The 27,302-nt window shown below is 35.4% G+C and overlaps 1 protein-coding gene across 3 annotated transcripts in view; it reads left to right on the top strand.

Moving 5' to 3' along the window:
* Window positions 1-27,302, top strand: part of LOC149775676 (paxillin-like) — an 84,562-nt gene that overhangs the window by 41,948 nt on the left and 15,312 nt on the right. For 2 of the 3 annotated variants that reach the window (XM_089943002.1, XM_089943001.1), the window contains exons 3-4: window positions 15,371-15,614; window positions 22,451-22,655. In XM_089943002.1, the coding sequence (XP_089799128.1) occupies window positions 15,371-15,614; window positions 22,451-22,655 (449 nt within the window). Of the gene's footprint in view, window positions 1-7,447; window positions 7,678-15,370; window positions 15,615-22,450; window positions 22,656-27,302 lie in introns of those variants that run through there. The other variant, XM_089943003.1, reaches the window with a different exon arrangement.

The following is a 27,302-nucleotide window of genomic DNA, read 5'->3' as shown; positions in this document are numbered from 1 at the left end:
GAGTCTGTTGATCCCTTAATTGTCAAATCTGGCAATTACATTCAGATTTGGAGTGCTAATGGTTGCAGCTAATTGAGTGCCAGTTATGTAGACTCACATAGTAGTAAAACATGTACAACTGCCAGTAATGTAGACTCACATCTGCTGGTGTATGATGTGCCACTGGTGTGAGTGGTTAGCTTTAAATCATCAGGATAAAAAATACAAAAAAAAACAGGACTTGACCTTATATGTGGGCATGTTATTATAGATTTGCAATGATGTGAGTACTCCAAATTTCCTCTGACCTATCACACCCACCCGGATTATAATGTGAGCTTATTGCGACTTTTGCAGTATTTCTCCAGAGGGATGTGGCAAGTCAGACACAGTCATACATTTGAGTAGGTCGCATGAGATTGTTCAGTAATTGTATTGAGGAATATTGTAAGTTGACTTACAGTTTCAGAAAGGAGTAGGGTAGCTAGAAATATCATCAATGCATGGTGTTTGTTCAGTACTCGCCTTGAGCGATCTCAGCAATTGAACACTGGAAGTAAACAGAAATCCATGTGATAATAGACGAAGCTGGGAAAGACTTGAAGCTCTAGTTGCCTACTTATTTGTGTTGGTTTAGTTTCTGTGTCACAAGGAATGGTTTCTGCATCAATAATACACACCGTGAGAGCATATCCTGCGGCATCTTTGTCAACACTGTTAGACCCGTGAAATTGATACACCAGCGAGTCCTGTAATTGTTGGATGCTGTGATCTGATTAGCTGTTTTACTTATGTGTGCCATGTGCCCCCTGCACCCCCCCCCCCCGCGACACTCCATATGATAGAATTAGGAAACAGTCCAAACTTTGGATAGTTTTTGTTTCACTTGTCTAATGCCAGTTGTTGTTGTGGGTTTAACGCCATTTTTCAGCACACGATAGGCTATGCATGGCGGCCAGTATTAGTGGTGGAGGTAGAATCCGGGAAGAACAACCAACCAATGAGAAGCTACTGGCAAGCTTTCTCACATACCCACATTGGCCGAATCCTAGACTCGAACCCACGCAGACTGAGGTGAGATGGCAGTGATCCGTAATGGAGAGCGCTTTAGACCATTCTGCCACTCAGGGCCCCTGTCTAACGACAGAGAAATAAAATAGTCTGTTTGGTTTGGTTTTGTGGGGTTTAATCCCATTTTCCAGCACATGATAGGCTCTAGATGGCAGCCAATATATTTGGTGGAGGACGAAGCTGGAAAGAACCACCAACCCACGGGAAGGTACTTGCAAGTTTTCTCACATACCCATGTTAGTTGAGTTGAGACATGAACTCACATGAAGAAATATAGTAGTCACTTTTTCAATGGTAGCAGCATCATTGTCACCTTGGTTAAATTTTGCATTAAAGTTTTTGAAAGTCACTTATCATTTACATTGAATACTGCATTCAAATGGGATGATATGACTAGGTCTAAAGTTTATGCTTTGATATGTTAGGAGTTCCTAACTTGCCTTTCTTGCCAGCGTAAAGCTTGTTGCATCACGGTGTGAAATATTCAAGTTTTGCAGCAAAGTTTTTTTTGTTGTAATGGGGTTTACCGCCATTTTTCAGCACAAGATAGGCTATACATGGTGGCCAGTAATAATGGTGGAGGAAGAACCCGGGAAAACCCGGGAAGAACCACCGGCCCACGAGAAGCTACTGGCAGGCTTTCTCATGCACCAACGTTAGCCGAGCCTGAGACTCGAACTCACGCAGACAGAGGTGAGATGGCAGTGATCCGTAACGGTAAGCGCTTTAGACAACTCGGCCACTCAGGGCCCTGTAAAGTTTTTGAAAATTGTGTATCATTTGCTTCAGTGGCTGCATTAAACTCAACGTTTAGTGTATTACTGTTTGTCTCAAGCATGTATGTTAGTAAGCTTTGAGTTCTGTCAAGCCTGTCTCTCCTTCTTAAGCAGAAAGCATGTTTCATGCTAAAAAAGTTTTTTTTAAAATTTTGGTTCATTGTTTTGAAACATTGTTCAGATTTTGTGTTAAATTTTTTAGTCATATCTTTTACTTTTGCTGCTGCATTCAGCTGAGACTTTGCGGTGATAATACCATAAGTCTCAAGTTTATATGACGATTAGCTAGGAGTACCTGTCATGCCTGTCTCGCTTGCTTAAGCATAAATGTGTTTCATTATTGTAAACAATGTTAATGTGTTGTGAAAAAGTTTTGAGAAGTCACATATCTTCAGTATCATCTTTGTATGCAACTGAATGTTGCAATAATATTTACTTCAGCTATAAAGTTTGTATTATGATACATGAAGAATTCTGGTCTTGTCTCACATGCCTAAGCAGGCAAAATTGTTGCACCATAGTCAACAATATTGATTTGTTGTTGTTGTGGGGTTTAACGCCATTTTTCAGCACACGATAGGCTATACATGGCGGCCAGTATTAATGGTGGAGGAAGAACCCGGGAAAACCCCGGAAAGAACCACCGACCCACGAGAAGCTACTGGCAAGCTTTCTCACATACCCACATTGGCTGAATCTTAGACTCGAACCGCCGCAGACAGAGGTGAGATGGCAGTGATCCGTAACGAAGAGCGCTTTAGACCACTCGGCCACTCGGGGCCCCAACAATATTGAGGTTTATGAAAATGAGTTATAACTTTTACTAACAAGCACACAGGTAAATTTTAGATACTAGATTCTGCTGAACTCTTGTTGGTTTATTTTATATAGATAATTCCAGCGAAAACACTGAAAGTGTTGATACTGAAAAAACAAGCAAATCAAAAAAGTGATGGTAGTAGTTCCAGTGACACCAATGAGCATGATAAAATTGTGTTATCACTGCCAAAAAAAGAAAATACTCCTTTAATGAGAATATAATTTACTCCACCATAACACAGTACACTGTATGGATCCCCTAAATAGATATATTGTCAAAGACCACTGTACTGTGTATAATGTACTCCACAGTACATGTAGAAGGTGACCACACTTTCACAGTACACTTGTATGGATCCCCTAAATAGTTGTAGAATGAGGGAACACTGTACTGTGTATAATGTACTCCATTATAAGGTGACCTCACTATAACATGGCATGCTTGTATGGATCCCCTCAATAGTTTTATTGTAAGGGAACACTGTACTATATAGAATGTACTCCATTATAAGGTGACCTCACTATAACACAGTTCAGTTATATTTATCCTCTAAATAGTTGTGAAAGAACACTGTACTGTGTATAATGTACTCTAGTACATTCATAAGGTGACCTCACTTTAACACAGTACACTTGTGTGGATCCCCTTAATAGTTGTAGTATAAGGGAACACTGTACTATGTAGAATATACTCCAGTATAAGGTAACCTCACTATAACACAGTTCAGTTGTATGGATCCCCTAAATAGTTGTATTGTGAGGGAATGCTGTACTGTGTAGAATGTACACCATTATAAGGTAACCTCACTATAAAACAGTGCAGTTGTATGGATCCCCTAAATAGTTGTATTGTGAATGACCACTGTACTGTGTAGAATGTACTCAAGTACATATATAGGGTGACCTCACTATGACACTGTACACTTGTATGGATCCCCTAAATAGTTATATTGTGAGGGAACACTATTGCCTATAATGTACTCTAGTACATGTATAAGGTGACCTCACTATGACACAGTTCAATTGTATGGATCCCCTAAATAGCTGTATGTGTTGTTGTGTGCTCTGTGCTTGATGAATCTGGCTTTGTGGCAGTGAATTCCAGCTTTTTGATAGGCAATTAACTCTGACCCTACAACCCAACATAAATGTCCAGTTATCAAAAATGGGGTGAGAAGGGTCAGATGAAACTCTGGATTAAGCTTTTAGGTGCTACAAACAACAGCCCCAGCAAGCTTCTTTTCATTCCCTAATCATCAAAGGTTGCAAACAAAAGCCAACTGTCTCTTGATCTTGGTGAATTTGAGCAACAGCTTATGTCCATCAATTGCTTAATGTGAATATGTTTTCATGCCTTACAAAAGAAAGTGAGTCGTGTTTCTCAATTTATTTTTGCTAAATAACTAAGCTAAATACATGTGTCTTGTTAGTATACTACTACTGCTAATAATAATACAGGTTAAATCATAATAATGATAATACTGCTAATAATAATACAGGTGAAATCATAATAATGATAATATTGCTAATAATAATGCTAATCCTATTGCATTCATAGTACATAACTTTGTCTTTGCAAATTTTGAAAGCTGTACCTGCTTTTAGAGGTCACCTGTTTACAGAGACCACTTTTGCCTTTTCCAAAAACAGATTACAGCTTAGGTGTTCATTTAATTGCCATCAGGTTGATTGGCACAAAGCCAGAGCTCAGTCATTCAGCTTATTAATCATGTACCAAGAATATATCACTTAGATAATTCATTTTGAAAACACATATTCTGCATTTTCTCATAAGTAGACAGGACTATAATGTACATAGCAGATGTATTAGTCAGGATATTTGGCATGTTATGCTATCATCAAAACTATTCATGATTCCTGTGTTAATTCCTGTGTTAATTGGGGTAAAGCCTGGCCCAGTGAGCTTGAGGTTTTACAAGAACGACTTAACATTCCAAAGGCAGATTTTCTTTTATATAAGAACCTAAGTGTTGTTTCCTTTATGTGTATATTTAATGAGCAGTTCCCATCAATTACATTTTGCAACTTTTTTCCTAGAATCAGATGAAGACTGATCAATGTAGATCCACAGGGCTTGTTACGAATGAAATTAAGAGCATTCATAAATGGATAAAGAGCTGGGTGGGTCCAGAGCTGTAACTTTATCCCTTTATCTACTGACTGATTCTTTTAATTTTGTTTGTAACAAGCCACTGTGTAGATCCATGGTGGGGTTCTGTTACATGGATGTATAAGATTTTTGCCAGTGCCACATAATACAGAGAAAGAGGTGCATCAGTCCATCAATCAGACCTGTTGTGTTGCTACACACTGCTTATACTTTCATATCTTTTTGATTGTTTCTGTGGTAAATAACTATTGATGAGTGTGCCCATATATATAATATAGTAAGAGTCTTGAGATGCAATCTCTTCTGCCAACAAGAGGTCACCACACTGTCTTACACTTTAATATATGCCTTTGGTATCTGATCATCAAAAGACAATTAGTCTCTGTTCAAGTGTTCTCCCAAGACAGATTTTACTGTATGCATCACCAATATTACTGCATTAATTATTGTGCCAACCTTGAAAGAAGCCTAACTCAGCAATCGCTCTGGCTTATGTGTTTGTCATGCATACATACTCTGGCTTATATGTGTGTTTGTCCATGCATACATAGTCTGGCTTATGTTTGCATTTGTCCATACATACTCTGGCTTATGTGTGTGTTTGTCCATGTATACATACTCTGGCTTATGTGTATTTGTTCATGAATACTCTGGCTTATGTGTGTATTTGTCATGCATACATACTCTGGCTTATGTGTGCATTTGTCCATATATACTCTGGCTTATGTGTGTGTTTGTCCATACATACTCTGGCTTATGTGTGTGTTTGTCCATACATACTCTGACTTACGTGTGTGTTTGTCATACATACATACTCTGGCTTATATGTGCATTTGTCCATATATACTCTGGCTTATGTGTGTGTTTATTCATGCATACTCTGGCTTATGTGTCTGTTTGTCATGCATACATACTCTGGCTTATGTGTGCATTTGTCCATATATACTCTGGCTTATGTGTGTGTTTGTCCATGTATACAAACTCTGGCTTATGTGTGTTTGTTCATGCATACTCTGGCTTATGTGTTTGTTTGTCATGCATACATACTCTGGCTTATGTGTGCATTTGTCCATATGTACTCTGGCTTATGTGTGTGTTTGTCCATACATACTCTGGTTTATGTGTGTTTGTCCATGTTTACATACTCTGGCTTATGTGTATTTGTTCATGCATACTCTGGCTTATGTGTGTGTTTGTCATGCATACATACTCTGGCTTATGTGTGCATTTTTCCATATATACTCTGGCTTATGCGTGTGTTTGTCCATACATACTCTGGCTTATGTGTATGTTTGTCCATACATACTCTGACTTATGTGTGTGTTTGTCATACGTACATACTCTGGCTTATGTGTGCATTTGTCCATATATACTCTGGCTTATGTGTGTGTTTATTCATGCATACTCTGGCTTATGTGTCTGTTTGTCATGCATACATACTCTGGCTTATGTGTGCATTTGTCCATATATACTCTGGCTTATGTGTGTGTTTATTCATGCATACTCTGGCTTATGTGTTTGTTTGTCATGCTTACATACTCTGGTTTATATGTGCATTTGTCCATATATACTCTGGCTTATATGTGTGTTTGTCCATACATACTCTGGCTTATGTGTGTGTTTGTCCATACATACTCTGGTTTATGTGTGTGTTTGTCATGCATACATCCATCCACATCCTAGATTAATCTAAAGGTTAAAGTTCAGATGAACCAGAATGTTATTTTCTAAATAGCTATTGTATATGAATGTTGGGCTGAACAAAAATTAAGTCTTTTCTTTTTCTCCACTTGTCAAAACTAGAAGGTACCAAAAATCCTAAAAATTAATAGATCACAACGATTCTATAATGTTTGTCCTACGTTAGTAGAATGCGAATGCCCAGAATATCATGGACTCCATGATGAAGTGATTAATCTTTACCATTGGACCCTACAGAGCTCGTGTCACACAGCACAAAATGTTATATGTACAGGATATCAACCAGCTGGTACATACTTTTATACTTAGGCAAGAAGAAAACTATTGAGATATTTAGTTTTAATTACTTTAATCAGAACATTCATACTTATTAAAAATATTTATCTAATTTGAAAAGAAATAATCGTAACTTAATTATACACATAATATTTTATATTACTTGTATTAACATGTCATTTGAATAACAACACATGCTTATATTTAAAAGCCTGTACATTTCTGAATTTGATTTTCTTTATATTTTATGTGATATGTATAATTTATTTAAATGGACCGTGTATAATTGCTCACAAGTTGAGTCCAACTGCAAACAGCATAGATCCTGATCTGCTGTAGCTTAATGCACCCGAAGGTCAGGGTCTGTGATGGTTGTTCTACTGATTACTCCTTACAAACTGCACAGACCCAGATATGCTGGTGCATTCCACAGACACACATGCATGCACACATGCAAGTACACACACACACACACACACACACACGCACTATATAACTGGAATGTAATACATGCTTTCGATATACTATATAGAAGCTTGCTGTGACTTGAATCTCCCTTTAGGTATGTCAGGGTGCTGTTAGTTTGGTGTATACGGCATTGCTGCTGAGCACAGGAAGGGTTGCTCTCAGTCAATCACCCTGCATCCTCTCTCTTATGATTCAGCTGGCATACCTTCATTGTATATACTTATTACATATTTTGTGCTAAGAGGTGCAGACCTCACAGTTTCTGCATACCAGTACTAAGGCTATGCAACCTTGTACTGGAGTTTGAGATCCTAGTTTGTGATTTCTTTATGGCTACTGGATTTAAAATATCACAAAGGATTACTAGCAACTAAGAAGCAGTTTCAGAGACAAGCTGAAGTACTAAAACTGAAGGATTAATTGAAAAAGAGGCTGTGGATCACTTTCAAATAACTGGCAAGTATTTCCTGGTTCAGCCTTTATGGGATGAGCAGGAATAGCTCACTTTATGATGGGTTAATCTGAATAATTTTTATTGATGTGCATTGTAGTTCCAATTTACTGATGTGAATAGTAAGTAGTTCCTATTTATTGATGCGTACACTTAATGATTAACTGATACGTAGATATCATATCATGGCTATAGACATAATGACAGAGATTGATAGATTCATAAAATAGAAAGATTTAGACCACTTTGGATACCATTATTCTCTAATGATAAATTTTGTTAAAACCATTTTTTATGTAAGATATTTTATTCTCTCCAGCTACACATTTAAGTCCATCTTCCATCTATTGAAAAGATCTACGAAGTAGATTCCCATGTTTATCAATAGAGAATACTATATGCTGGTAAATTCCTTTAGTAGGTACATACATGTTCCAAATAAATGCACTTGTGTGTGTGATTTGGATTTTTAATGGAGCTTTAAAAACATTCAGTCATATGACTACGGTGTCCTCATTGTGGCAGTTTTTAATGATGTCTAGCACTGGAGCATCATGCTGCAGACATGTAGCATGATGTCTCTCGCCCAGTCACATTATCCTGACACCAGGCTGACCAGTCCTAACACTAACCTCTTAATGCTAAGCGGCCCTAGCGTAGCAGCTGTTAGTACCATTTCTTAAGTCTTTGGTATGACTCAGCCAGAGTTTCAACCAGCGACCTCGCGCACCCAAGGTCGACACTCTAACCACTAGTCCACTTAAAAACATAATTTGTAGACTATTAATTTATGACAGAAATCTGAAACAAAAGATTTTCTGCTGGTAATAAAATTCCGGTTAGAAACATGACAGTGTGCATGAACGTATCAGATCACAATAGTGCAGTCTGTTTTGGGAAAGGACATCACTACCCTAATTAAGTTCCTTATATAATTTAGGACATTGTGATGGTACAGTTCCTGAATAATTTGAAAATATGCCACAAAATTGTAGCCACCTTGAGCTCACAGTGTTTAACATTTCACAATTATAAATAAGTAATGGGCATGTTTTTCTTGTTATGCTGAACCCTATACTAGTTCTGTCTGGCTACCTACCTACCTACCTACCTACCTACCTACCTACCTACCTATGTATTCTTCATGTCCTAGACCTGCCACATAACTGAATGGAGAAACAGCACATACTTCATACCCTTTTTGATTTCCTTTTGGGATAATTTCGAAGTAAAAAGACAAAACATTTATGGCAGAAATTTAAGATATTTACACTCACAGTGACAATGATAGGTCTAGTGAGAGCGATGAGCATAAGAAACATTGTGCAGTGAGCACCACATAAAAAAATGTGTGTGCTGTCATTTATAAACTTTTCCATTCAAGTAAAGATAATTTGTTTCTCAAAGTACGAAAAAGCATGTATACAAATTATTTATCATTTTTGGGGTAGTGATCATGTTGGGAAAAAAAATAGAATCTAAGATTCAGGAGGACTTGATAACAACTACATTGTTATTCGGTATTAAATTATACATTGAACATGCATGCCTGTTCCCCCCCCCCGTTATATTGTCTGATTTCCTGATACATTTGTGTATTGCATTAAAAAGTTATTTATGACACATACATTGGCATTCCATCATCAAACTTTTATTATGACACCCCATGATCCAAAAATCTGACCTCTTGGTTCTCTGCAACTTTGCAAGCATGTACAAGGAATTAATCAAACAGTGATTTGTATGTGTGATAAGTGAGGTTTATTAACTTTACCTCCAATAGATGGATAATGTGGATACTTCAGTGCATTTTTTTTTGTTGAAATATAAACTTCATGTTCCATTATCTTGTAAGTTATATGTCCAGATTTTTAACATTTTGGAATTTACCTTAAAATGATGCAAGCTAAAGTTCTGTTCAATTCTAATGAAACTTGTAGCTTGTCCAGTCAAAATATGACATTACAAAATTGTATTCCCTCCCTAATGCTGTCGGACAGTATATTGAACACTTTCTGGAGGTTGAACATTTTCTGGGCCCCCAGTATGGATGGATGGAGGGAGGGAGGGATCATCATGCCCAAAAAGCTTACTTATTCCCAAAAAGGGTTACAAAACAAATAACAGATGCTATGAAAGGGAAAATCCTTAAAATGCAAAGTTGGACCTTTTCCTGATATATGTAAACCATACATTTTACAAAAAGTTAAAGACCTCCTCAGCTATAACATCATCATGTGACACATCAGAATAAAAATGTTGTTTCCATTTGTTGCCTTTTATGAAATGCAGAGGAATGTCTCAGGCATACTCTGCATCCCTGAGACCATGGAAAAAGGGGCATCAGGCCTATTATGCATCCTTAAGCCCATGGGGAAGGAGGATGAGGTTTATTCTACATCCCCAAGCCCATGGGGAATTGAGTGAGTGAATTTAGTTATTTTGCTTTTGTTTGAGAGGAGGAGAGATTTTTCCTTGCCATTTGCTCCGAATACCTCATTTTCTCATTTAGCTGAAGATATTATCAAAGAGAAAACAGTAACAAAATAGTAAATGGAAATTTTAAAAATATATAACAATATTCCTAAAGTTTCCAAGATAAATGGGTATTTCAGATTTAATTATTTATATCCACAAGAAGGATGATATACATTTAAATTATTCTCCATTGCATTGCTATAAATTACATACTGCATTTTCTTGAGAAACTATGTCTGTATTCCAACCAAAGAAGGATGATAAATACTCTTTGTTAGTAAGTTCATTGACACTTCCCTTAACACTAGGCAGTGTAGGTACTGCAACATTAGGTCTTTAATCTCTTGTCATGCCAAGCTTTGTATTCAAGGATTTGACACTTTTGTCAGCAAGTACAAGGGGTTATGAAACTTAGAAAAGGAGCACCAGGCAAGGGATACCATATATATATATATATATATATATATATATATATATATATATATATATATATCGACACACACACAAACAAACATGTTGTCAGTGTTTATGGTGCTCTGTGTGGAGCTTCACCATCTCACCAGAGATCTATGCCACCTTTGAGACATCCAAAGTTCTGCTGGACCAATGCTTGAACCTGGTTTAGGGCTGCATTGTTTAATGGAGAGACACTCTTTGGGAGTCAATCCCTTCCATAGCATTTCAAGATTTGAGACCAGTAACACTTGTGAATCTGAATAATGGAAGATTGGTCAGATGAGTTAAGTGACCTTACATTTGATTATGATTTTCCATAATCAGATATACAGTACATGTATCGTATTTTCGCGTATATAAGACGCGTCTTATATTAAATTTTACTTACCCCGCACCCTAAGTGCGTCTTATATTCGTGGGCGTCTTATCTAATTATTTTTTTACACAAATCTATTCATCTTCATCGTTATCAGTTTCGGCTTTAAATCCATCGAAACTTTCATTGAATTCACTCTCGTCGCCGAATACCTCCATAGCCGCTGATAATCAATCCTCATTGGCGTCAGTGGTATCGGATGCAGCCGGTTCGTCATCCGAAGAACTGATATCGGCGGCCGGTTCTGGAATTATCCGACACTTTCTGAAGCCATTGACGATTGTTGTTGTTTTCACTTTCTCCAATGCCCGGAGAACCCAATTACACACCTCTACGTACGTTGCACGACGTTGTTGACCAGCTGGCATGAAGGTGTGCAGCTCTGTTGCCATGCTCCTTGGCAAACTTGATGACGTCTAATTTAAAATCGGCCGTATATGATTTTCGCTTTGTCATCATGAAAATTTTATAAATTTTATAAATGCTCAAGAGGTTGATCACTCATTTATTTATAACAAGAGACTGATCCCACGTATACCCTATATACCAGAATATACCGGTATATACTAACCCAAGCCGTTGAAGCCTAGGCCTAGCGCCTACAGGAAGATAAGATCAAATGATAACCGTTGCAGCCCTGCCTCAAACAATTCTTTGAACTCCAGCCAAAACGGTCAATAAAGCCTTGTTTACATCAGGTGAGTGATCGAAACATTAGAGATATTTGCGTTTATGACAAAGGAAAGTACCGGTAGCCACTTTGATGCACGTGGTTTGAAAACGGATTTTTACCAGTACATATTTGAACAAAACAACACACACAATTATTCAAAGGATTTGATTAAACTTTATTGGAACAATAATGTAATAGTAGTTAACAAAATAATATTAGATAAGATCAATACCATAAGTAACTTATAAGTTATTTTAAAAAATCAACGCTATGTCATCTGGAGTCAATATAGGGTTTGCTCAGTTCGGCAGATCGCGAAGCCGAGTGCGTCTTATATTCGTGGGCGTCTTATTTGAAATATTTTTTACACAAATCGCCAAACCCCGCGTCGTATATATGGGTGCGTCTTATAATTGGATGCGTCTAATATACGCGAAAATACGGTAAACAAATTAAGTTTTCTGTTGTAACTGTTCAACTTTTTTTGTATATATATAAATTTGTTTTGAGGAAAAGTATATTATGTGTATTACAGTTTCCATTTAATATAGTAATGTAAACATATATTGAGATATCAGTATGCATCAGTACCATATTGAAATTCATATTGGTTTCAATTCTTCCATATCGATATTTCCCCCAGTTGTCTGTTATAATATAGACTGGTTATGGCACTGTTTTTTGTTCTACAGGAAATATTGATATTATATAAACACCATAACCAGTCGAGCATATGGTTTTGTAATGGGTGGTAGTCAGTCATTGTTGAATAAGCCTGAATCAGATCTTTTACTCAATAAGCAGACAATTAGTACTGTTTGGACTCGCTGTGAACAAATACAGATAATGTTGATTATTTATGGCAAACCAATGTTTGACTTTCATTATGGTTTGCATTAGGATTTGCTCAGTGGAATACATGCATTGCATTGCTGTAAATATTTGTTAACACTTCAACCAGGTTTGCCTCTGTTTGAAGGACACTGGTCAGGCCAAGAATTTAAGATAAATTTCTTTGTAGTCAGAAGGACTATTCGAGCACAACTACAGATTGCACAGGTCCAAAATCTGCCATCAGATACTGTGCAACCAAGTCTTTGTTTGTGCAGTTTGTTTGGAGTAATCAGTAAAACAGATAACATAAACTAGGATCTGCTTGCTCATTATGCAGTGGAAAATCTGGGCCTTTATTGCTTTCAGTTGAATTTGTAAGATGGTAGATATGGTACCCTCCCACCAATGAGCCAATAATGTGAAGCAATGTCTGTGTGTTACATACCAATTGCAGACAAATAATTTATTTTCATTAATACGGTCTTCATTTCCAGTATGTTGTTCATAATTAACATTGAGCCTCCTACCTCACTTCCTAGAGGTAATGGGGCACATGACCCAAATAAGTAAATATCTAGACACAGCCCAGATATGGTCATCTGTTTCTTGTCTGGTTGTCAACATTTGCCTCCCATCACTCTGGAGGCCATATTTTTTATCTGATTTTGATCAAACTTGGAATATAAGTTAATACCAGCAGTATTTCAAATATGTTCAAATATGAGCGAGATCTATACAATTAATGAGGTGATCTTGCATCAGATTGGTTGCGCTTGTTACTACCCTTGAGGCCATTTTGATTAAACTTGGAATAGATGCTAATACATGTGTATGTATTATCAAGATCTAAGACCAGTTTAATAATGACCTAGATTCATGCATACTAATGAGGATTTCTTGCACCTGATTGACTGTTTTTGTTATCGATCTCCCCTGGTATAATGCACCTTGGTATAGCATGATTCCAGATATAATGCAGTACTATTACGGACCCATGACAAAAATCATACTGATGTTCAACAATAAGGGTTGAAAGAAAACTTAGTCTCATATTTTCATTTCTTTTTCAGGCATCATTTTATTTTAAAATTTTGATATTGCTTGTAATACCACTACAGTTACCCAGGAAGGTGAATACTGAAACTCACATGTTTGGGTTACAGAGTTCTTATATTTCAAAATTTATGAAAACCAATTTAAAAAAATTAATAATATTAGTAGCACAATTTCTATACAAATAATTTATAAACGTTTTCAAACTAACTTTAGGGAATGAAATCAACATTTTTGTAATTTATAACTGAAGGAAAAGTATAAAGTGGAAATATTGTTAGAGAAAATGTACATTCACAGGCTAGCAATATTAAACTGTATGCAGTGTTGTACTTAAGGATCAGAATTTCCTTAAATAAGTATAGGTGTTTGCAAGTTTAAATAAGTATAGGTGTTTGCAAGTTTAAATAAGTGTAGGTGTTTGCAAGTTTAAATAAGTATAGGTGTTTACAAGTTTAAATAAGTATAGGTGTTTGCAAGTTTAAATGGGTATCGGTGTTTGCAGGTTTAAATAAGTATAGGTGTTTCTTTTTTCCTCCTGATATTGATTTTGCTCCAGTAAGAACATTTCTTGTCAAAATCATATCTAAGTTTATAAATTTATTTGCAGATAATTATTTATAAAATATTTGTAATGTCTCTGTAAGACTTTTGTCTTAGATATTTTGGCAGCAAGTTTGAATGTTTAGTAAAATATAGTTCGACAGTTGCTCTGGTACTATGTCCATGTTAAGGTACCAGAAACATTTATCATTTATATGTTATCACATGTATTGTGCATTATTTTTTAACATTTCATATATTCTTTACCATTATCAAAAATGATTTGTTATTTATATTTTCATATATAGCTTTTACCCCCTCAAAATACCACAATATGCTTTTTTATGAAATCCAGTTTTAATTACCAAGAGTAAAGAAATTAGTGACATAAAAAAACTTACCAGTGAAATAGAATCTCAGTTCATGTGTGTTAATGTAAACCACAAATTAAAACTTCAGTTGTAAACTTAACTTTAGAATATCTTCCTTGACTTTGCTTATGGGAAATAGGCTTTGCATATTAATTATGATCTTTGGAATTCTTTTTTTTATCAGACTTTAGTAAAATAGGTAAAATTAACATGACATGAAGTTTGGGAGATTGTTTGAATTGGTCTGTGTTCTTATAATACTTCATAAGCTTGCTTAGTAGAAGGATCAGTTGTTAAGTTATGTAAGCCAGGTGAGTGATATTAGGCTCAATTTGGCCTCTTCTTCTACTGTATTTTTAAAAATGAAATCCAGAATATTTGTTATAAATTTAACCACACCCACACCCATCACACACATGTTAAGCACTAACTTGTGCACAGCATATAAAAGAGAAAGGAGAAAAAAGAAAACAATGTGTACATTGAATGTTGTTGGTGTCTAATTACATATTAAGCACATTAATCGCTATCTCATGCAGAAGAAAATGGGAGTTAAGGACACAGTAGGGTATCTGACCTAGGCTGACCTATGTGAGTATCAAATTTGCCGCCCTAGGATTATGCATCCAGTGCTCCTCCAGCTGAGTGGCACCACTGCCTCAGTGCATTAGAATCAATTGTCCATGCATATTATGTTGATACAGAAATAGTTTGATTAGGGTAAGTTAAAGCAATCAAAATAAACTAGGTCACAGAAAATAATTGTCATTCAGGAGAATAAAAATTAATGATTTGGATAATTGTAGTTGGATATTTAGGTCTTTACAAATCTATTAAAGTTTGAAAAATAAATTGGAAAAAGTATTATTCTTGTTAAAATGATCTTGTACCAATTTCAATAAATTTTATTTTAGCATGTGTATGAAGGGAGATCAGGAGGAGTGAGACAGGAGAAGATTTCCACTTCCAGTGGCAAATTTCAGGGATCTGACCCTCAGGTATATCCTCCCAACCCTGTTGGTAAGCCTCCACCTCCATCTGTCAAGCCTTACACACCAGGGATGTCCATCAGTAACAACTTGTCCGAGCTTGACCAGTTGCTACAGGACTTAAACTCGTCTCAGTTTCTGGCCGAGGTTGACAAGAAACACCCACCATGTAAGTATATTTTGCATTAGCACAAGTTCCACTGAGTAGTACTCAAGCACAACCTTTGTGATCTAAGTGTAAGCAGTGGCCATCTTTTCGTTTGATCGTATACTTTACCTATGCAAATGTGAACATTTCTTTTTTTATAATGATGAAAGTGTCTGGAGTTACTGTATGCTAAATCTGGGTCAATGCACATAACTACTAATTATTGGATGAATGAATGAACAACAAAGCCAATGATTTATTGCTGCATTATGTACCAGATCTTAGTACATGTTTTTTGCATTTTTGCTTTTTAAAAAAAATCAGAACTATGATATTAAAAATATGTTTGTCATACTCATTGCATGGCATGTTTGTTATATAAGTTATACATTTGTGCAGCTTTATCTTGGCAGCTGGGTTTCAATTAACCATCTTGCTTGAATCCCTGGGGCAGTGCTATTATTATCTGCCATACAAGAAACAATTTTCCAGTTGGGTATTAAGGGGGGGGGGTAACATTTTGACAGATATAGATGATTCTATTTTTCCAAAGATAAAATGAAAATAGATCAAGTTTCTGTGGCAATATTCTAGATCATTGGAAGCATTTCTATGGAAACAAACTATTTTCTTATGCCTGTAGACTTTTTTAAAACCACTTTCCATGTTTATTAAAGAACATTTATTTAGTAAACTCAGACTTTTTCAGTAAAAGCATGCTAAACTGTCTGCAGGAGATAAAGGCTGAATTAGAACAAATTTATTTGAAGGACAAATAAATAACTACAGAGTCATTAGAGATGGGTTATTTTGGTTGTTTTTGTTAGTTTTAACAGAACTTTAAATGTGTGTTATTCCTTATATCAATCATGCTGAGGAAATGTGAGCTAAGTGCGTTTTCCAAGGGCATGCCTTGGCAGCTGACATGGGTTGGCCTGGCTACATGTAATGGTAGGTACAATCAAATTTCACCATCCTTTACTGAATTCCAGATAATAACAAATGAAGGGAAAACATTGAGTGGAGGTCTTGTTAAAGTTTCAGGGGGATGCTGATTGTGTGATGGAAGCTTCATTAGAAAAGTTATTGATCTTAAACTTGCCTGTAATACAAATGATAATGGTCAGAAATAAATTATTTTAATGTATCATAAACATTATGACCAAGAACTAACAATAAACTTAACACCTTGAGAAACTTTTTCCAACAGTTGTTGAAATCAGAGAAAATTCAGACTTTGCAGGTTAAAATGAAATAACCAAAATGGGTAATTACTACTGTAAGCGCCATCGTATTGTGAATTTCACAACCATTACTTAATAAATTGGTGCAGAAAAATTTAGAAAGTTAAGGTTTATGCAAAGTTGTGTTTTCAGTCAAATATAAATACAAACACAAAAAAAAATTGCAGAAAACTAACTACTGTCTGTGCTTGCTTGTAAGTTGAGTCTGACTGCAAACTGCAAAGATCCAGATATGCCATTGCATAATTCACCGGCTGATATGGGTCTGTGCAGTTTGTTTGGAGTAATCAGCAGAGTGTAGGGCATCAGGAGCAGCAATCAAAGTTCAGTGGTGTCAGGAGCACTGGAAAATGGTCACTGGCAGAGGAGCACTAATTAGACAATCAGTGGCATCCAGAGCACAAGTCAGACAAAGTTCATTTGTGAAGCTGCAAGATCATCCAAAATGGAAAAAAAATTCCTACTTGAAAAGGAATTTTTGTCCTTTTGATTCTTCCCAACACACTTCTATCTTGAAGGCATAAACTTTCTCTGAACAATTATTTTCTGTTTTACATGGGGTATATGCTATACATGAGATACATTAAGGTGCAAATACATTGATATACATTGCAAATACATTGATATACATTATGCATGCAGGTTTAAGAACTGACTTCATTAAAAGTTAACTTTTTCATTCATAAGAATGGCTGAACAAAATTATAATTATAATAATGTTACGTGTTTAGGCTCTTACAAAATGTACAAGAAAAAAGTGAAACAAAATTCTTTGTAAAATTTAACAAATAATTTATTTCCCTTGAAAAACAAGGTAAAAATGGGAAAAAGAACTTAGGGTTCTACAAATCAAATCCAAAAATAATCCAAGAATTAAAAAATAGAAATCCTGGTAATAAAAAGTACTAATGAAACTGAGTTTGAATCCCGATGAACTCCAAAATCGAAGGCAATGACATATGCTGTGGTCAGCGTCGTACTGATGTGTCAAAAGTTCTTTGTTGAATCACAGAAAACAATATTCCAGTTTTTGAATTCTTTGTAAATTTCTATAAATGTCTTTGTCCAAGAATTATATAATGCAAAACGGATGCCTGGATGTGGGTCAATCCTCTGTAAAAACCTAATTGATACATGTTATTTGTCACATACTCCAAGTATGGCCTCAATTTCATTTTATGAATCTTAATCTGAGAAAGAATAAAAAATAAATTAAAAAAAGTTGTTAGCACAACTCTTACTGGTTCTGAATCAAAATCAGGAACTAAGTCAGCATTAGATAAAATGTTTCTATTATTAGTTGTGTACTACTGAATTAAATTTCTGGACATTGTCAAATCCAGGAAATAAAAGTACATGACAATAACATGTAATGGAATAAAATATTTAAAAAAACTAGCAAACAAACAATTAAATTAAATCAGATATAAATTAAATCAGTTGTATATAAGAATAACCACATTCAAATGGGAATCAGGTTACGACAGGAATAATAGTACTAGGTTAGAAAAACTGGAATGTTAATCATTGTTTATTGTGTTCAGCATACAATTATATTTAGTTTATCTGTTCAGCTATAAAGTGTTTAACATAATACACTATATTTCATCTGATGGCATGGCACTGTGATATAGGTCTGACTTTCTAGAAAATTTTGAATAAATCCCAAAACATACACTTAGGATAATTCAGCACACAGCAATGAAACTCAATTTATATTTATGTTCATATGTAATGCAAACTTAGTTTTCATGGAACAGTTCAATGCCAGTTAGGTTTCTTATCATCATAGTCAAAGTCTTTTTGTTCAGTACATTTATCTTTATGCTCAAAGTTCACTATTTTCCATCACACGTTCCTTTCCACTCTTTAATTATAATGATATATCATCACTAAAAGGTGTGTTGTATACCACCATGGTCCTGTCTTCAAGATCAATGTCAGTTCAGTATTTTAGGTTTCAATGACCTTTCCCTTGTGCTGTATAACTTGAGATATGTTTAAGGTAAATCACTTTAATTTTGCTTATATATTATCGCTAGAAGATGTAATGCATTCCACATCTGGAGTATTGTGCTCAAGATCAAGGTCCCAGGTCAATATTTTAAGGTTTTGTTTGATTCTTCTTTATGTAATACAAGTTGTTTGAGATAATGAGGGATGGACCATGGTATACTTAGGCTTTTAAGTTTGATGTTAACTCATGAACTACAGTTCTTTTTATCTTCGAAGGTCAAGGAGACTGATAATTTTTTTCAAAGCTTTCTTTTCTGCATTCTTACTCTGATATTTTTTAGATAAGGCTATGTAAATGTTGATTTTAATTTCCATGCCCAGTTATTTTTAAGGTGTGTGACAAAAGTTACCATCACTTTTCATTATTGTGTATTTTTGCCACCTAGATATGTGTTACCATGGGGATGGAGGCACAAAAATTCAATGATTTTGCTTTTTCTTCAAAAATAGCATTGATATTTTCAGGATCACTTGTTTATGTTCACAAAAACTTCCTGTTTTTGTCTTGGCAATTTTTTCCCCATCAATTTCTTATTTCTCCATCTGGATGAAGTGTTCAGGAGCATGTAACTACAAATATTATAACAACATGGAATGACTTGCTATCCTAACATTTAAATTATGGTCTGGAGAGTATCCAGTTAAAAACATGTTGATGGATTTAACTCCAGTGGTCTACCAGTGTAATTCAAGTTTGCGAAAATTTACCATTTTTTTGTATTTGCTTATGATGGATACGCTTGATAAGATTTGGCAAAGAGACAACTCCTACATTGCTGTTGCATGCGCATGTGAGTAATGCATATCAGTTTGAATGTCAGGTTGAATTCGCTCCTTGCTCAGAATCTGTATTATGTTTCAGTGTTAATGCACATGCTGCATTATGTTTCAGTGTTAATGCACATGCTGCATTGTGTTTCAGTGTTAAAGCACATGCAGCATTATGTTTAAGTGTTAAAGCACATGCAGCATTATGTTTCAGTGTTAAAGTACATGCAGCATTATGTTTCAGTGTTAATGCACATGCAGCATTATGTTTCGGTGTTAATGCACATGCTGAATTGTGTTTCAGTGTTAAAGCACATGCAGCATTATGTTTCAGTGTTAAAGCACATGCAGCATTATGTTTCAGTGTTAATGCACATGCAGCATTATGTTTCGGTGTTAAAGCATATGCAGCATTATGTTTCAGTGTTATTGCACATGCAGCATTATGTTTCAGTGTTAATGCACATGCAGCATTATGTTTCAGTGTTAAAGCACATGCAGCATTATGTATCATTGTTAAAGCACATGCAGCATTATGTTTCAGTGTTAAAGCACATGCAGCATTATGTTTCAGTGTTAATGCACATGCAGCATTATGTTTCAGTGTTAATGCACATGCTGCATTATGTTTCAATGTTAATTCACATGCAGCATTATGTTTCAGTGTTAATGCACATGCTGCATTATGATTCAGTGTTAATGCACATGCAGCATTGTTTCAGTGTTAATGCACATGCAGCATTATGTTTCAGTGTTAATGCACATGCAGCATTATGTTTCAGTGTTATTGCACATGCAGCATTATGTTTCAGTGTTAATTCACATGCAGCATTATGTTTCAGTGTTAAAGCACATGCTGCATTATGTTTCAGTGTTAATGCACATGCAGCATTATGTTTCAGTGTTAATGCACATGCTGCATTATGTTTCAATGTTAATTCACATGCAGCATTATGCTTCAGTGTTAGTGCACATGCAGCATTATGTTTCAGTGTTAATGCACATGCAGCATTATGTTTCAGTGTTAATGCACATGCAGCATTATGTTTCAGTGTTAATGCACATGCTGCATTATGTTTCAGTGTTAATGCACATGCTGCATTATGTTTCAGTGTTAATGCACATGCTGCATTATGTTTCAGTGTTAATGCACATGCAGCATTATGTTTCAGTGTTAATGCACATGCAGCATTATGTTTCAGTGTTAATGCACATGCAACATTGTTTCAGTGTTAATGCACATGCAGCATTATGTTTCAGTGTTAATGCACATGCAGCATTATGTTTCAGTGTTAATGCACATGCTGCATTATGTTTCAGTGTTAATGCACATGCTGCATTATGTTTCAGTGTTAATGCACATGCTGCATTATGTTTCAGTGTTAATGCACATGCAGCATTATGTTTCAGTGTTAATGCACATGCAGCATTATGTTTCAGTGTTAATGCACATGCAACATTGTTTCAGTGTTAATGCACATGCAGCATTATGTTTCAGTGTTATTGCAGATGCAACATTATGTTTCAGTGTTAGTGCACATGCAACATTATGTTTCAATGTTAGTGCACATGCAACATTGTGTTTCGCTGTTGACACATTAACCCCTGGAGCTTTTTGTCATTTTTGCCTGAAAATCAAGTAGGAACCACATTTTGAAAGCTATTTCTGAATAGACTCGAAAACACCAAATCCCCGGTCATCTTTCAATAACATACTGCCTAGTTGTGTTAGAAACATCATTTTTTTGTTTGGCTATTTGACTCGTGCATGAGCAGATAAGTAAAAGTTTTTAGTGTTTTTTGCTAAACGGAGCCATTATTTTTTTTATGGAGACTGTAAATGCCCATCTTATCCTACTTTTTACAAAGGCTCATTTGCCTGTTTGCAGTTCATACCAATTTGACTTAGATCTGAGACCAAAAAGTCTAAAATCCCGACACAAAATCAAATTTTGGGTTTTAAAAAGTTGGGTCCAAAAAATGAGGTTTTTCTATCTGTATTTTGTAGTGCAACTAGATATTCTAGATTGTTTGGTATCATTGTAGAGCTACATCTGCCTACCTTTCTATGATACCACCCACTTTAGTGTATCATGCATGACCATGATGCTACAGATCTCAGCAGTAGGCCACCTCCTGCCCCGTAAAGTCGTCGCTAGGGGTTAATGTGTTAATGCACATGCAACATTATCTTTCAATGTTAATGCACATGCAGGATGTTGATACATGGTAAAACTTACTTCAGGTCCTAATTGCCTGTCATTTTTATTATCACTGATTCAGATGTTTTTCAATAAGTAAAATAATATTCTCTGGAAGACTGAGCAATAAAATGATTAGATTGTATTCAAACACATACTTTACACCTTTTATTTGCATACTGTTTGCTTCAGTGTAACCTTTTATGGGAATGTACCAACAGAATTAAATAGCCATCAAAATAATTGATTGCAAACATTTAATTGTGAGTTACAGTGGGGCCCAAGTTGGCCGAGTGTTCTAAGTCTCTCACCTTTACAGATCACTGACATGTTACCTCAGTTTGCACGAGTTCAAGTCTCAGGCTATTTGATTAAGTTTGCCAGTAGCTTGCTGATTGTCAGTAGTTCTTTGTGGGGTTTCCCTGGGTTCTTTCTCCACTAAATGTACTGGCCACCATGTGTAGCCTATATGTGCTGCAAAATAGCATTAAACCATTGACAAGCAAACTAGTTACAGTAGGTTTACAGTATGCCTTTACAGTTTTAGTGGTTGAACAGAATCAATGACAATTACAACATCTATTTCTGTTATTATTATTATTATTATTATTATTATTTGTCAAAACAGCAAAGAATATTCCAAATGGGTCAGGTCGTGCACCACCTCCAGTAGCTCCAAAGCCAAATCGTGACAGAGCTTTAAACAATGCCAGTGTAGATTCTCTTCTGGACCAGCTAGAATGTGCAGTCCCATACATGCCACATACATACAGGGAAGACAACTCAATGCCTCCACCGCCTTCAAATGCTGGGGACCAAGGGGGATATCCCATGTAAGTATGATGTTGACTATTATATAAAGATTTTGGCTGGTGGGTCTTCATCTGACAGGTATTTTCCCAATCATTTGCAGACATGTTGAGCATTAAGTCAGAGGTGCAACCACAGTCTCTCAGCATGAGAAAAAACAGGGTTCCCATGCTACCAGGAAGTTGGGAAAAATTTCGGAGAAATGATAATTTTTTTCCTGACCGTGAAAAGTCCTTGAGTTTTGCAAATATTTACAAAAGTCTGGAAAACCCCAGGAATTTTCCTCACAACATGATGCCTGAAACAATTATGTAATTGAGTCGTAACTGAACTAATTGTGAGTTAAATTTATCAAGTTCTAACCAGAATATTAGGAGGTTGGAGTATGGATCATTTGGGTGCATGCCATCAATATATTTGTTGAGACAATCCAAACGCTCAGTGGATTAGATTTGTCTAGTAGACTTTTTGTTTCACAGACAGTTCGATATCCATATTTTATTTATTTATTGGGAAGGTATGAAAACCACTCTAGCATCACAAGAGGCCAACATGGTGACGTTAAAGCATAGCCGCTTTGCGGATGGGCTAGCAAACTTAAACAATGTTAAATCAAGTTATACCTACATGAAGTCAATATGAGAATTAATTATTTTCTCGGAAATGGCAAGTATTAAAATCGTTATGTCTTTAATCTGCTGAAAGACAATAAAACTAATGCGTTGATGAAATTTGAGCTGGTACTAGCGATTTTGATTGCAAGTCGCACGAGCACACAAAATCTCACAACTGTCATTTTCAAATATTGTTGAAAAAAATATTAAATAAAAGTCGTATACTGGTTGTAATAAAAATATGAAAACAAAAGAGCACAAAATTATCTATATTTATTCCGAGACCAACTTCCAGAGTTGTGTTGTATCACATGACTATCACATTGACATGTGCTCTCTTACTCCAGGAGCATCGAATCATGGAACCAGACTACTGTGCTTGATTTGATCAGAGTTTCCTGTAGTTGTTCTCAAAATAAATGCATTGAGAAGTATATGTTCTTTCTGGTTTTTCCAAAAGGTGTCAGGGGGCCCCGAGTGGTCTAAAGCGCTCACCATTATGGACCACTGCCATCTCACCTCTGTCTGCGTGAGTTCGAGTCTTGGATTCGGCCAATGTAGTTACGTGGGAAAGCTTGCCAGTAGCTTCTCGCGTGTCAGTGGTTTTTCCGGGGTTTTTCCGAGTTCTTCCTTCACCATAAATACTGGCTGCCATATATAGCCTCTCTTCTGCTGAAAAATAGCATTAAACCCTACAACAACAACAACAAACAAAAGGTGTCAGACTTTCATTTAATATAATTCAAATTTTTTACAACGACATTTAAAAAGGAGTTTGTTGATGATATCACAAGACTACTGGACTTCCAATGTTGTTGTTTGAGAGTTGCGAAGTCATGTGACTATTAACACAAATGGTGAATATAGGGTCAGGTTTCATCTGTGCCAAATTTCATTTAGGCTGTCAGTGGATTAAAGACATAATGATTATAATACTTGCCATTTTGGGAAAATAAACAATTTTCTTATCGATTCATGCAGGTATAAGTCAATATAACATAGTTTAAATTTGCTAGGACAGCTGGCAGATTCCACATTTTTTTATACCATCATGTTGGCCAATTCTGTGCACCGGGTAATTCTGCACAGCAATTATGTCATTTCTATAAACATTGGATCACTTGTTATTTTGGGTCAAAAATCAATTTTGTATCAAGAAAAATGATCGCAATTTAATATAGAAAAGTGATATTCATAAAGTGTACAAAAATATCCAGCATTTCGACTAGAAATGCATATGAAAATGTGATTTCTAAATGTCAACATAAAGATCCACTCCATGACCTTCTTGAACTGGTAACCCAGAAAATCCGATTTACTATGTATCTTTTAGGATCATACAAATAAGTACATTATACAAACGATAGAAATGTATACCTTAAAACAATACTACATTTTAATCTAAGTTTCCATTTTTGCAAGTTGTCCCACACGTACAAAATCATCTGCTTCCCAACGTGTCAACTTGCTGCTACAATATAAATTCTCAAGAAATTCACCAGCGTATAGTCTGTTTCTAAATTCTTTAGTAATTTTTCCCCATCAGCAAGACGTTGTAAACACATTACATCTTATTCATTGTTTTTTCTCTTCCACATTATAGATTATTTTTTTAATAAAATGTTGAACTTCACAAACTTTTTTACAAGATTGGTTTTGTTTACTTAATATGTCCTGCTTTTTATTGGCATTATTACAGTGAATTTTGTAAAACTAGCTATAAACCTGACCTAATTGCTTGACTGAAATGCTGACAGAAACAGTCCAAAGTAATGCATTTCATTTCTATTGTATGATTAATAAATATTACATCTTTTCAACACTGTGCTCAGAATAGGCTGACATATCACAAGTTAGGAAAACACGAGGTTTGTGTAACCTGTGTCCAAAATTAATATCATTTTGAACAAAATATTCTGGTGACAATTGCCTCTTTTCAAATGGTAACCATTGCAGTATTTTATTTTCATCAATCGGTCGAATTCAGTATGTGTTTTGCCTCAGTATTGGAGAAGGAAACCTTAAGTATGTAGACGTGCCCAACAGTATTGTTTGTTATTGCTCAGAACCCACACTCCATCCTAACTGTCCAAATGTGAAAAATGGGGTTGAAATATTCTGAGGAAACCTGGATTAGAAAAATTTTGAATCTCTAAGCTGGTGCAAAACTATTACACAGTGATGTGTAGCTTGAAGCACTGGTTTCAGATCTTAAAAAGAACTAATGAGAAATAGGAAATTGTCATCCCTTTTATTATATATTAAAAAATGATAAGACCCCATGTATCAATAAAGGTTTTGGGACTGGTTTATTGAACTACAAAAAGACAAGTTGATGTTACAGAAAATTCATTCCTTGTTTACACACCAATATACAGTTTTGAAGGTCTTTTGTCAAAATTTAAATCAACCCTATTGTAAATGTCTTTAAATGATGGAATTTTTAGCCAAATCATCTTAATTAGTTTAGGTTGGTTGAAAAATGTTGTTTGAGATTTTATTGGCACACATAAATTCAGGGTTAAACTCTTTTTCATTGCAAGATAAGATTCTAATACTTTGCATATATTGTTTTTTTTCTTTCTCATACTGTGATAGGACATGTTTACTTTGTATAACATGCACATATATTGCTCTAGAATTCTTTAGAGTTAAAGGTTTGAAAGGAAACAAAATAATTTATGCTCATTATGTTGTTTCCACGTGGCAACATAATGCAGGTCAGCAAAATAAAGTTAGAATTTGTATTCTGTACATTGAAATGGCTTTAAATGCCAATTTATGGGAATATAATAAGATGTTTCATGTGACTCATTTTGTAGTTTTGTACATGATCATCTTTTCTGACACGTTTTGGTGAGTCTTGAAAGAAAAACATCTTCAGATTTGGAAAATGCATGTTTTATAATCCAAAATGTTCTTTAATTCCATTCAGCAATGGTCATATGTTAACCTTGAAAAAATTAATTTCAACCTGGAATTACCTGGAAAAGACCTGGAAATTTATATTTAGAAAAGCATGGGAACCATGAAAAAAGTAAACAGAGTCAAGATTGCTTTCTTTCACTCTGGATTAAATTTTTGAAAAGGTAAATGACAGACTGAATGTTGCTAAGAACAAAGTTCCACTTCATCAGTCTGGAAGATTTGTCTGGTTTCAGATCACTTTCTTGCTTAGTTTGCATTTCTTGTCTTAACAGATTTCACTCACATATTCATTTTTAAAAACTTCATAAGGGTATCATTGTCAAATGTTACAAATGCAGTAAATAATTACTAATAAATAATTGCAAAGTTTTTGAGATTATTTTTGGTAAGGTCTTACAATTTGTAACTGCCCTCGGGATTGACCAGAAGAGATCAGTTGATGGCCTCTTGTCCATCATCCATCTCTGCTAGCTCAAGTATGGTATTGCTGCCCTTCCTAAACTGCTTAAAGTAAAGAATTGCTTAAAAAATTGCTATGAAACTTTACACACATAATAACTTCATGGTCAAGATCTTCATAAATGAAAATGGTGCTACTGTGTCATCAAATATAGCTGCCACAATAGCCATTTTAAAAACCTTGTCATCGCAATTCCTTCTGAAGGGATGAACATGGGGTTTACAACAAAAGACTTCTTATGATGTCTAGTTGGTCCTGCATGAAAATAGTGCTGATCTGACATCCAGTATTGCTGCCACTATGGCAGCTTTGAAACTCTTGTTATCACTACTCCCTCTGGCTGGAAAGTCATTGTGACATTGGGTTTTAGCCAGAAGATTTTGTATAATTGTGTTTGTACACACACAAAAAGAGGGCTGATACATCATCCAGTATGATCACCATGCCATCCATATTGAAAATCTCGTTATTGCTACTCCATCTAAACAAACAATCGTATCGATAATGGGTTTCCACTGAATAATCGTGATGTTTAGCTGTTTCTCAGTGACAGTAGTCATTGCAGCCATCTTGAAACTCTTCTTGTCACATCGCCTCCTAAAAGGAAAGTCATATCAATGGGATTTTCACAGAAAGCTTCTTACAGTGTCTAGTTGGTCATGAATGAA

This window comes from Sinohyriopsis cumingii, chromosome 19 (assembly GCF_028554795.1).
Source record: "Sinohyriopsis cumingii isolate HCF-2022 chromosome 19, ASM2855479v2, whole genome shotgun sequence".
In the NCBI taxonomy this organism is placed as follows: Eukaryota; Metazoa; Mollusca; class Bivalvia; order Unionida; family Unionidae; genus Sinohyriopsis; species Sinohyriopsis cumingii.
The sequence above is the reverse complement of the archived record's forward strand: the minus strand, read 5'-3'. Positions and strand labels throughout refer to the sequence as shown.